This window comes from Grampus griseus (assembly GCF_964374135.1).
Source record: "Grampus griseus genome assembly, chromosome: 6".
Taxonomy (NCBI): Eukaryota; Metazoa; Chordata; class Mammalia; order Artiodactyla; family Delphinidae; genus Grampus; species Grampus griseus.
The window spans coordinates 31,879,726-31,891,830 of record NC_139000.1 but is presented as its reverse complement, the minus strand read 5'-3'; the positions used below and the strand labels follow the sequence as shown (position 1 = coordinate 31,891,830).

Sequence of the window (12,105 nt, the reverse complement as noted above, 5' to 3'; positions counted from 1 at the left end):
ACACATTTTGGGGAAAAGCAAGTAGGGTGGAGTTGCATTATGTATCTTTTAAATCCTATATATAATCTCAGTAGAAAGAACAGAAAAATTAAAAGAGTACAAGTTATTACATTTGATGATTTTATGTCTTTGAATGAGCGTGAGAGAGAAGACATGAATCCACTGTGGGCCATGGTCTCTCTGCTTCTGGTGGTGAGAGCTGAGAGTGTGTCCTGCACTTTGGGGAAATGTAAAGAATTTTCAGGAGAAAATATTGATTCTATGTAATATTTATCTTATGGCCTAGAATTATGACCTAACCTCAGAGTAAAATGCATTTCCCATATAGTAAAAAGGGAAATAAGATTGGAAAGGCAATTTTGGACCAGATGGTGGAGGGAACTTGAGTGCCCAAATGCCATTTTGCAAAACACTACACTAAAAGAATGTTCCCCGTGGCTTTCTTTCCCTACTCATGTCTTCCGTCAGGTAGAAAATGCTCTTTTCTTTCTGTAGTCTTTTTCTTTGTCTTATTGGAACATGAATTCTGAGACTGAGGAGGAGGCAGAAAGCAATGAAACAGTGACATGGCAGACCCTGGCAGGTGGCTGACCCTGCCACACCCTCTACCACCTGTCTTCCCAGAGCTCCACTGTTCTCTCTAAATGGTTACCTGGTTACTCTGTTTTTATATCACATATAGCCATCGGCTACATTGCAAGGAAAACTAAGTGTAAAACTTGGCAGGGCCATACTGTTTTTTTTAAAAGGTAGTGGAGAAAGGTTATCATGAGATTTGGAGATTGGAGAGCTGAGTTCAAGTCTTCACCCTGCTTACTTCCTAGCTCTGCAAGTTTGGGCAAGTTCCTTACCCTCTCTGAATCTCAGTTTTGTCGTTTTTCACAGGGATGATAATGTCTACTTGTAGGTTTCTTGTAAAGATTGAATGAGCTAATGTATACTTTGCAGAAAAAAAGATTAGACAAACCTTTATTATTATTATCCTAAATGGTAGGAGTTTTACTTCCAGGAAGAGCTAGCTGTTCTATGAATCCATAAAAATGTTGATGAATCCCTACAATTGTTTACGCACATCACATTAAGCAATTTCTTTGTGTCTTTCTTTTCCAGCTAGACCCAGGGTTTCTTAAGGGCAGGGAGAGCCTTACTCATCTTTAAAATTACTTTAGCGTTGAAAGGTGTCTGGCACAAAGCAAATATTGGTTGAATGAATGGGTTAATTGTGAATAGCAGAAAGTTTCCCAAATTAGGAAAATCTGAATTATTTATTTTTAGCCCACCACTTTGTTAGTAGAAAATAGTTAGAATTCCTGAGAACTACCTTATTTCAATTCAGATTGACTCAGTAATATTTAATGAGCATCTTCTATGTGCCAGGCATAAAATCCCTTACCCTCCAAGAGTTTGTGGTCTCCCTGGGGAGACAGACACCTGCTCTAATAGATCAGAGACAGACAGACTGACTGAAAAGCACTATCACAGCCTGAGCACAGGTTGCTGACCGACTTGTGGTTTCCTGATCAGCGTGGGCTCAGTGTCTCTGGGACTGCCTGTCAGTAGAGGATGTTATTATGACATGAGAAGTAGCAGTGAGATGACTTCCCAGAGAAAGAAGTAGAGCTCCGAGCAGGAAGTTCTGTTTGTTAGTTGGTGTTTGAGTTACACACACATCTCTCCCCAGTTGCTCGCCTCTCCTTCTCCTTTGGCTGGACCTGTATTATTGCTGTTGCTGGGTTGGCCTGTGTGGAGACCTGCTCAAAATCAAAAGTTGCTTTTCCTTATTGAGGCTCCTGATGGTATCATCACCCCTTTCCTCATCCCCTGATCCTTGCCGTGAGGAAGAGGATTTGGCATTTCTTGTGTGGGTCTAAGAGGCAGACCTGGAAACTGTAGGAAGGCAAAATTTAGCTCAACATAAGAAAAACTTTCTAAAAGACAGAACTATTTGAAATTGGAATAAGCAGCCATGGACAGTGAGTTCCTGCCTTGGGGAGTGAGGTTTACAAAACAGAGACTAAATGAACGTTAGTTGTAGACTGGGTCAAACATCTTATGGGGACTGGGGTTGACTATAACAGACCTTCTCCAGCTTTCACGTGCATGCAAATCACTGGACATCTTGTTAAATTGAGGATTCTGATTAGGTAGTCTCTGCAAGGCCTGAGACTCTAACAAGCTCCCAGGTGATGTTGGTGCTGCTGATCTAGGGACCACACTTGGGTAGCAAAGACAAGGGAATCTACTGGTAATTAGGATTCCATGAAATTAACAATAACTACCATTTTATAATACTCAGTGCGAGGCACTGTGCCAAGGCCTCTGCCTGTGTTATCTGTTTAATGTTCTTTAGTAAATAGATTTGGAAGGACCTGAGATGGGTTACAGCAGAGATGGGAAGCAGAGAGACCAGTCAAAAGCTATTAAAACAACATAGGTAACAGATATTGAAAACCTGGTCCAGAGGCAGTGAGACTGAGAGAAGATAGGTGCAAGGAACATTGCAGAGATAATAATCAGAGTTCTTGCAGTGGATTAAATATGAGCCGGGGAGAAAAATTGTTAGAGATGATTGTGAGAGTGACGGGGAGGATTGTGGAATCATTAGTAGGCCAACTCAGAAGTGGCTGATTTGAAGGAAAGTTGAAGGGAAAGTTGAGCTGGGGATGTGGAAGATACTTGCTAATATTTATTAAGTACTTACTGTATGCCAGGCATTGTTCCAAATACTTCACATATCCTAATTCATCTAATTTTCACAACGACTCATGAGGCAGTTACCATTATTAGCTCTATTTTATGAATGTGGAAACAGACCCAAAGTCACCCAGCGAATAAGTGATAGAGCAAGGCTTTACATCCAGGAAACCTGGTTCCAAAGCTTCTGATGTGGTAGGTTTTAGAGTTTGTTAAGTTCTTTCCTGTTGTTAGCTTCTTAATAACTCCCAGCTTGCATATTTATTCTGAGCAACCCACCTGTTTAGTATTCATTTAATATAGTTTACGGGTCCCTCCATTAACATATGCACTTAACAGGTATTTATTGGGTATCTCCTATGTAGTAGGCTTGGTGCTGGAGATACAATGATGAGCAAGTACAGTCTATGCCCCCATGGAGCTTACATTTAATGGAGGAGGAGGCAATTGTCGCAAAAATATCTGATTTCAACCTGATATCATTCAAAGGGAAAAAATAGAGAAAATGCCATAGGAGAACATGATCTAGACTGGGAGTAAAAAGGGAAGCTTCCCTGAAGAATTATTTGATCTGCAATCTAAAGGATGAATAGATGTTAACTAGGTGAAGAGGGAAGAACATGAACACAAACCTAAATAGCTTTATTATTTCACTCAATCAGTCCCTCCCCCTCTCTCTCCATCTCTCTCTCTCTGTTTCCTCCCTTCTCCCTCCCTTCCTCCCGTCTCTCCTCCTCCCCCCTGCCTGCCTTCCTCTCTCTCCTAGCAGAGATGTCTATGGCCTGGATAGCCAGAATGAACAGGAACCCAGCAGTGTCTTTAGATACTAACACCACGCAGGGTAGGAGTGCGGTCTGTTGTCTGTCTGCTTTGTTCACTGCTCTAACCCCAGTGGCTGTAACATTGCTTGGCACAGAATACATACTCAAATATTTGTGGAAAGAAGCAATTAGTCAATTAGCTAATTACGTACACGGAAAGTAGAAGGGAGTTACAGGGAGGCTGAGTTAATCTCAGGAAGAGGAGGAACATTCTAACAGTGTTCAAGGCAACCAGGTACAATAGAAATATCTCTGGACTTGGTGTGAAGGAAATTAGCCACTTGTTCATTTTGACCAATGGGCAAATCACTTAACTCTCTGTGCCTTAGCCTTCTTACTCATTAAATAAAGATCATCTTTGTCCTGCCTAATTCACAGGGTTATTGTGAGGGTGCAGTAAAATAATCTAGGTAAAAATGTAATGTAAAGTGCTATTAAATATATTTTTATTATCAGGGTGTAATAGTGAACTGCCAGTCCAGCTGGTGCCAGGTACTGTCTTTGTGGTATCTCATAGTGGGAATTCTTGTCTTAGGAGAAAGTTTGAACTAAATAACTCAAATTCTTTCCAATTCATGTATTCTACGGTTATGACATATAAATCCATTATGTAACCATTTCTATAAGTTGTATTTTAAAGTTTTGAGTGCATAAAGCTGAGTTAAAATACTGAAGTATTGGGTAAAAATGTTGTAGATCAAAATGCAAAAAATACTGAGAAGTTTGTTTTATTTAGTGGTGGACAAAGATCTTAAGCTGAAATCTGTATGTAATTCTCTAGGGAGGGGGAAAATCCGAATGTCTGATTTCCCCTAGAATTTATGAACTCTCTGTATGTCAGCTCTGCAGCCATGTTTACCAAGCTGCAAGATGAAAGGGGGTCCCTTAAACTAAAATGCCAGTGATTGGGGTTTTAAGGAATTTCAAATTACTCAGAAGGTCCCAGACACTTAGTGACTCCCAAGAGATTTGAAAATCTTGCTGACTGCTGGCAGTGGTTTGCCTGGAGACTGAATTTTATCTCAGCCCTTTTGAAAGAGTAAAGAAGCCACAAATCCAGTAGCTGTTCAAAACAACAAAGAAGGTGCCCTTGGCTTCTAACAGGAGTGTCTCTGAATTCCTCAAGGAATTCCAGGCCTAGGCTTGATCCAGCTGGCAGGAGGTATCGATCTCCACTTGAATTCACTGAATAAATAATGGTTGCCATAGTTATCGAGCAGTCACAACTGGTTGGAGAGCAGGGAAAACTCCGAGGCACCTTCTGTGAGTTTGGCCATGAGAAAGTCTGGTTACAAGGTTCCATAATCAACCCCCTCCTGAAATCCAGCCCACACATTGCTCAGTTTCTTTATCCTGATAATGAATATGGGATCTTGAATATAGTGCAAGGCATGAGGCACAGAAAGGAAGGGAAAGCTTAAATCAATGGATCGGTATTTTATTCTGGGAAAAGCATCTCTCCCTGCATATGAACCTAATTTGATATATTTCAGTATTTAATAGAATTTGCTATCAGCAAGATGACTGTCTGATCGTGTTACAGCAACTAGAGGGGTTCTCAGAGGACCAAATCCCAGTTTGTTCTATTTTAACATTGTTTATTATACCAATAGCATTAACCTGGATATTTAAAAGAAAGGAAAAGAGTTATCTGACAATCTCATGAATATTTTCACTTTTCTGTTTCCTTTCATCCTTCTCTACATGCAGAAATACTTTTTACATGGATGGAATCACAGCTTAGATACCATTTTATATTCTAATCTTTATTTAATGTGATATTATATATTTTGCCATGTCGCTTCACAGCCTTCATATTTGTCCTTTTTGATGTCTACAGAATCTTCTATTATGAGAACATACCATTTTTCACTTAACAGTTCCCCTATTCTTCTTCCCTTTATCTTTTTCCATTTTTTAAAATAGGTAATGCTACCCCAAATGTCTTCATGCATATAGTCTTATTCTTCTGTTCAGTGTTTTCTTCAGATAAATTCCCAAGAATGGGATTACTTGGTCAGAGGCTACGAACATTTTATAGCTCTTGAAATTTACTGCCAAATTTGCAGCCAGCTTTTTTGCTTTTGGGGGAAAATAAAACTTTAGGCAGAGCACCATTGCAGTTGAAGTTCACTCTTGAGTGCTTCTTCTGAGACTAAAACAAGGGGACTATGTATTTAGTAAAGATAAACCATAGAGGACAGCTTTGCACCTGGCCTGATTAGTTAATAGCTTCCTAGGGGAAAGCAAAATCCTGCACTGCAAACCTTGGGAGTCAGGGGACTTTATCTCCTTTGTTTGACCCTGCAGCTGCCAGCCATTTACCATGTGTCAGGTATTGTCTTAGGGGCTGACTGTGCCACGCATGTAGCACTCTACAGTTGGCAGAACACTTTTATGTAGCATCTTCTTAGCTGAACCTCACAATAAACCATGGAGGCGAGCTTTATTATAATCATACTTTTTCTTTCAATTCATTGTGTAATATTTAAGAAACACAGAAAAGAATGAAGAAGACTACAACAAAGACTTGTGTATCTACCACCCTTTAATCCCCATTTTCCTAGGAGGATGTTGAGCCGTAGAGCAATTAGGTCACATGACTAGTAAGTAACAGAACCAAAAATGGAACGCAGGTCTGTCTGACTCCAAGTTCAGTCACCTTTTCTCTATATTATGTTGCATTGAGATGAGAAACCTGTAAGTTACAGCCCACTGAGATGCTGCTGGCAATTTTCATGGTTGTACTTTAATATAATTACAAATATATACAAATGTGCATCAGAGCTGGAAGGGACCTTAGAGGTCATTAAATCCAATCTCTTCCTTTTCATAGGGGCTCTAGAGAGGAAGGCGCTCCCCAAGTCATACACAACTAGCCAAGCTGGGGAAGAATGCAGATCTCCTGGTTCCTGGGCCTCCTTTTATTTAGGGCAAGAGAAAAAAAAAGTGTCTAGATAGTTGCTTCATTTTTCCGATGATTTGGGGAATTAACTTTTCTAACAAAAATATTCCCAACTAAAAAAAAAATTAATGTAGGAAAAATTAAAAACTAGTACTTGATTTCCCATTGGATGGAGATCTTCCATCTCTCAAGAATTATTATTTTACATGTAAATATACCAAGAGATGAAAACTTTGACTAAGATAACAGGGGCCAAGCTCTTCTCTCCTTCTCTTCTCTCAGAAAGAGACTCTGATACCTACATGCTGAGGGAGAGCAAATTGATTTGTACTGGATGTCATGCTCCTTTCTGTTTGCAAGGAGATGCAACATTGCTCTGGAGCAAGAGGACAGAGTCTGCCTCAGAAGACTGGGTTCAAATCCCAGCTTTTAGCAGCTGTGTGACTTTGGGAAAACCATTTAACCTTATTTACAAAATAAGAGATCATAATATTTAACATGGGGATTATTTATATATTATTTTATAAAATATAAGATACTGGTGTTCATGTATGCCACATTATAAAATGCTTGCACCACCTCCTCTGGGCCTCCTCTCTTCTCTTTGACTTTTCCGTCTCCACAGCAGAGGAACGTGTGTTTTGTACCAGGTGTAGGTCAGGTGTAGGTGTGTGCCAGGTGTAGGTCAATAGGCGTATGGGGCTGGGAGAACAAAGAAAAGAAAATCTGGATTCTTCTCCAGCTGGTTAGCATGAAAATACAAGAATGCGCTTTGTATCAGGTCTTGCAGGGCAGCCTTTGCATTAACAAATGGAAATTACAGCCACACTTACCAACCCAGCGTGTCAAGATGGGAACATTTTTTCATTTGCCTGGATGTGTTTCCATTTCACTCTGAAAAAGAGTTGCTTCCTGATGGGGCTTTTGTAAGACCTCAGTCAGATAATGTGTGCAAAATAGTAACCACTCTGTTACTCACTCAATGTGGCTCTGTGACGGGAACTGTGTACTTCATCTGCATTATACGCCCAAGCTGATCCTCCCAGAAACCCTGAATTGGGTATGATTATTATCTTCATTTTATAAGGAAACTGGGGCTCAGAAGTTAAGAGACTTACTCAAGGGGACACAGTGAGTAAGTGACAGGACTGGGATTCAATCCCTGTTGTTGTTTAATACCAAAGGCCATGAACTACCTCTAAGAGGGAGGGCACTTTGACTGTAAAATGCCATCCCAACTGGCAGAACAGGACACAGGCCTCCATTAGGGATTCAGGGTTTGTTTGTTTGGTTTTTTTTAAAATTTATTTTTGGCTGTGTTGGGTCTTTGTTGCTGCACGTGGGCTTTCTCTCGTTGTGTTGAGCAGGGGCTACTCTTCGTTGCGGTGTGTGGGCTTCTCATTGCGGTGGCTTCTCTTGTTGCGGAGCACAGGCTCTAGGTGCGCGGGCTTCAGTAGTTGTGGCACACGGGCTCAGTAGTTGTGGCTCACAGGCTTAGTTACTCCACGGCATGTGGGATCTTCCTGGACCAGGGCTCGAACCTGTGTCCCCAGAATTGACAGGCAGATTCTTAACCACTGCGCCACCAGGGAAGTCCAGGGATTCCGGGTTTTTTAAGATGTAACTGCCTCCTAAATTTTTCTATCCTTTTCTAACCCTGTGCAGAACGACATGGGTTAAAAGAACCAAAGAGAGTGGAGGAGCTATGCAACAAGATCACAAGCAGCTTAAAAGAGCATCAGAGTAAGGGACAAGCTTTGGAGCCCACTGAGCCCAAGGTCCTACGTGCCCTGGTAGAACTGCGGAAGATCTGCACCCTGGGCCTCCAGCGCATCTTCTACCTGAAGTTGGAAGACTTGGTGTCTCCACCTTCCATCATCGACAAGCTCTTCCTGGATACCCTGCCTTTCTGAACAGGAGCAGCCTGAGCAGGGAGCTGCCTCATCCGCTAGCAGCCGCTTGCTAAGCAGCGGAGGGATGGGTCTGGACACCTACCATTTTCTGTCCTTCCTTAAGAGAAAAAGCAAGCTCCTGTAGAAATGAAAGACTTTTTTTTTTTTTCTGGCACTTTTCCTTACAACTGAAAGCCAGAAAACTTGCAGAGTATTGTGTTGGGGTTGTGTTTTATATTTAGGCTTTGGGGTTGGGGTGTGGCGGGTTATAGTTCATGAGGGTTTTCTAAGAAATTGCTAACAAAGCACTTTTGGACAATGCTATCCCAGCAGGAAAAAAATAATAATAATAATAACTGTTTTAAAACTCTTTCTGGGGAATACAATTATAGTTGGTTTGTATTTAAAAACAAGAACAACCAAGGGTTGTTCGCCAGGGTAGGATGTGTCTTGAGATTGATCCCTTTAGAGTACACTTCTTGTATCAAGGGTACGTATGTGGTGCAAACAAAGCAGAAATTCCCTCTTCCTAATTTCTTTCTTCCTTATTTTATTTTAACAAATGGTGAAAGATGGAGGATTACCTATAAATCAGACATAGCAAAATTATAATGGCTGTTCGCTTCCATATACAAGTGCAATTTTTAAAGTGCTGTCTTACTAAGTCTTGTTTATTAACTCTCCTTTATTTTATATGGAAATTGAAAGGAGGCAGTCATGTTAGCAAATGACACATTTTCCTAGTAGAGGCTTTGTCCACCTGCCCTTTAGAACCCTTCTGAGGTATGGTCCATCCAAGAATTTAGGCCATTCTTGATGGATACAGATCCCTGCCCTGACTGTCCAACTGTCCTAAAGGAGGCTCAGATTATAAGATGGATTGAATACAGCTTTTTTTTGTCATGTTCGGTAAATCCAGCCGGAGTTCCCTAAACTTTCTTCAATTATAGAAACCGACTGACACATTCATTCAGAAGGCCCAGGAGCATTCAATGAGTTTTAAGCGTTTGAACCCTAGATGAGAACATGCAAATGAGTAGGAATGGATCATACAGGGTAAGCACCAGGGATAATAAGGTTTTTAAAATATATATAATTTAATTTTTGTTATCGGTTAAAGAGACAATTTTGGAGAACAAGCAAGTCTTATTATAAAAAAAAAATTGTGTGAATGTAAGTACTTAGAAAGGATTAGTGGGCTGCGTTTCAACATTCCGTGTTCGTACTCCCTTTTGTATGTTTATACTGTTAACGCCATATTATTATGAGATAATTTGTTGCATAGTGTCCTTATTTGTATAAACATTTGTATGCACGTTATATTGTAATAGCTTTGCCTGTATTTATTGCAAGACCACCAGCTCCTGGAAGCTGAGTTACAGAATACTTAAATGGGGTGTTCACAGTGAACTTGGATACACCAATTAGAAATTAAATAAACAAATATATATATAAATATAGCAGGTTACATATATATATTTATAATGTGTCTTTTTATTAACCATTTGTACAATAAATGTTACTTCCCATGCGGTTATTTTATGGTTCATTTGCAGTGACTTTTAAGGCAGTACTGTTTAGCACTTTGATATTAAAATTTTGCTTATGTTTTGCTAAATTCAAATAACGTTTGAAGATTTTTAGGTCTAAAAGTCTTTATATTATATACTCTGTATCAAGTCAAAATATCTTTGGCCATTTTGCTAAGAAACAAACTTTGAATGTCAAACTGATGTCACAGTAGTTTTTGTTAGCTTTAAATCATTTTTGCTTTAGTCTTTTTAAAGGAAAAAGAACAAAACGATGCTGTTTATATTGTCATTAAATTATACAATCAAACAAATGCCAAATGAATTGCCTAATTGCTGCACAGGATAGCCGAGATAGCAAATCATATATGTTTTTTTTCCAAGAGTCATTCTGATATTTGATCATGTATTATGTTTGTGTGAGCTTTTGTGAGAGATTATTATTTTTATATCAAGATGATAGGATTTGGAATGTTAGGATCTTGGAATGTTAGACTTAGAAGGGGCCTGACTTGTCAACTAGTCCACCCACCCTGAAATTCATAGAGGAGAAAACTGGGGCCCAGCAAAGGGCAAAGAGTTACCCAAGTCAGACAGCTGGTAACAGAATCGAGACTAGGACCTAATTCTTCTTTCCATGGTCTTTTTACTTAATTTACTGCACCTATAGGGAAACAGGCTTTTAGAAATAACCACTAATATTTATTTACATTTTACCATGAAAAAGTAGTACTTTTGCAGTAATTTTTTTAGCTTATATGCAAACATAAAAAACATTATTAAATATCAGGAAAGCTAACATTTCATACAAGGTAGCTTCAGACCAAATTCAAAATGAATTTGGATAAATTAGAAATACTGTGCATACATATAACCCTTTTGTGCACTGTTAGTCTTGGAATGTTAATCCTTGTTTTTTTGTCATGTCTGTAAAGGAAAAACAAAACAAAACAAAAAAACAGAGCCCTAGAGAAATGCTGTCACTTTTCATTTTTACACCCATCAGATTTAAGGAAAAGACTTTTTAGCTGATATTGATTGGTTGGAAGGAATGAAGGTTTTTAGTTATAGGTCCAGACACTAGTGCTGAAAATAAAGATTATAGCTAGTGTTCTTCTGTCTTCCATAGTTATTACAACTATGAGAGCCCTCCACCAAGTCATCTGTCAATTCAAGTCTCTTTTTTTACCTTAATGTTGACACACAAGTTCATACAGAGTGGATGACCAAACTAGCTCAGATGAGGACAGCAAGAATTAAAGCAGGTGATTCTTCCCTTGTGGGAGAGCTCTCTCAGTGCGAACATGCCTTCTGTGGGCGGAAATCAGGAATCCACCAGCTGTTAATGGAGAGTGCCTTGCTTTCATTTCAGAGAGCAGAGTTTTCCAAAGTTTCTCTGCTCCTCTAACAGCATTGCTCTTTAGTGTGTGTTAACCTGTGTTTGAAAGAAATGCTCTTGTACATTAACGATGTAAAGTTAAATGATTAAATTAAATTACATTTTATCAATGGCTGCTGGTGTGTTGAATAAGCACGCTTCATTTAACAGTATTTTCTTAACCATTTATATAATGGTATTTGCTGTGAACTCTTAAACATATCCCAAATGGATTTTTTAAAAGGCTTACTAATACTGAAAAATTAATAGGCATTCTGAATTGGAAACATATTAAACCTCACTGATTGGGAAGAAAGACATTCTAAATTCAATAACCATTTATTGACTACTTCCTGCAGGCAAAGCACAGTTGGGTGCTTTGAGGAGATACAAACATGCACAGTGTATGAAGTTTTTGCTTTCAACTGTATATAACATAAGTGGAGCTAACAATCTGTTGCCTAAACTTATCATTTAGGGGTATGAAGGATTTATTTCTATATCAAGATGACAGGATATCAGTTGTTTGTGAACCAGAATTTACAAGAATCAGTGAAAGAGTTCGCAAAGATTGATTGGTACTCTCTGCCTTTTTGCTGAAGCCATTACTACTACATTGCTTAGAAACCCCTCTGTGGGCAATGCAAATACAACTTTTATTCAGCTCTACCCCAAACACATATTCCAAGTTAGTACAAATATTTTTTTGTGTGTGCACTGATAGCTCAAAACTAGAAACGTGGGAGCTCTCATGATTTTCTTCATTAGTTCATGCATAAAGTATTTTCTAAGTGCTGTGTGTGGTCTAGGAGCCAAACCCTTCTCCCTGCTTCTTGCCAGTGCCTTCATTTCCTCAACTATAAAATACAGTAAGAAGAGAATGAGA

At 39.3% G+C, this 12,105-nt stretch overlaps 1 protein-coding gene across 2 annotated transcripts in view; it reads left to right on the top strand.

The window, feature by feature from the left end:
* Nucleotides 1-11,335, top strand: part of NR4A3 (nuclear receptor subfamily 4 group A member 3) — a 39,667-nt gene extending 28,332 nt beyond the window's left edge. For both annotated transcript variants that reach the window (XM_082657367.1, XM_082657368.1), the window contains exon 8: nt 8,086-11,335. In XM_082657367.1, the coding sequence (XP_082513493.1) occupies nt 8,086-8,333 (248 nt within the window). In that variant the 3' untranslated portion in view covers nt 8,334-11,335. The remainder of the gene's footprint in view (nt 1-8,085) is intronic.
* Nucleotides 11,336-12,105: the final 770 nt, after the last annotated feature.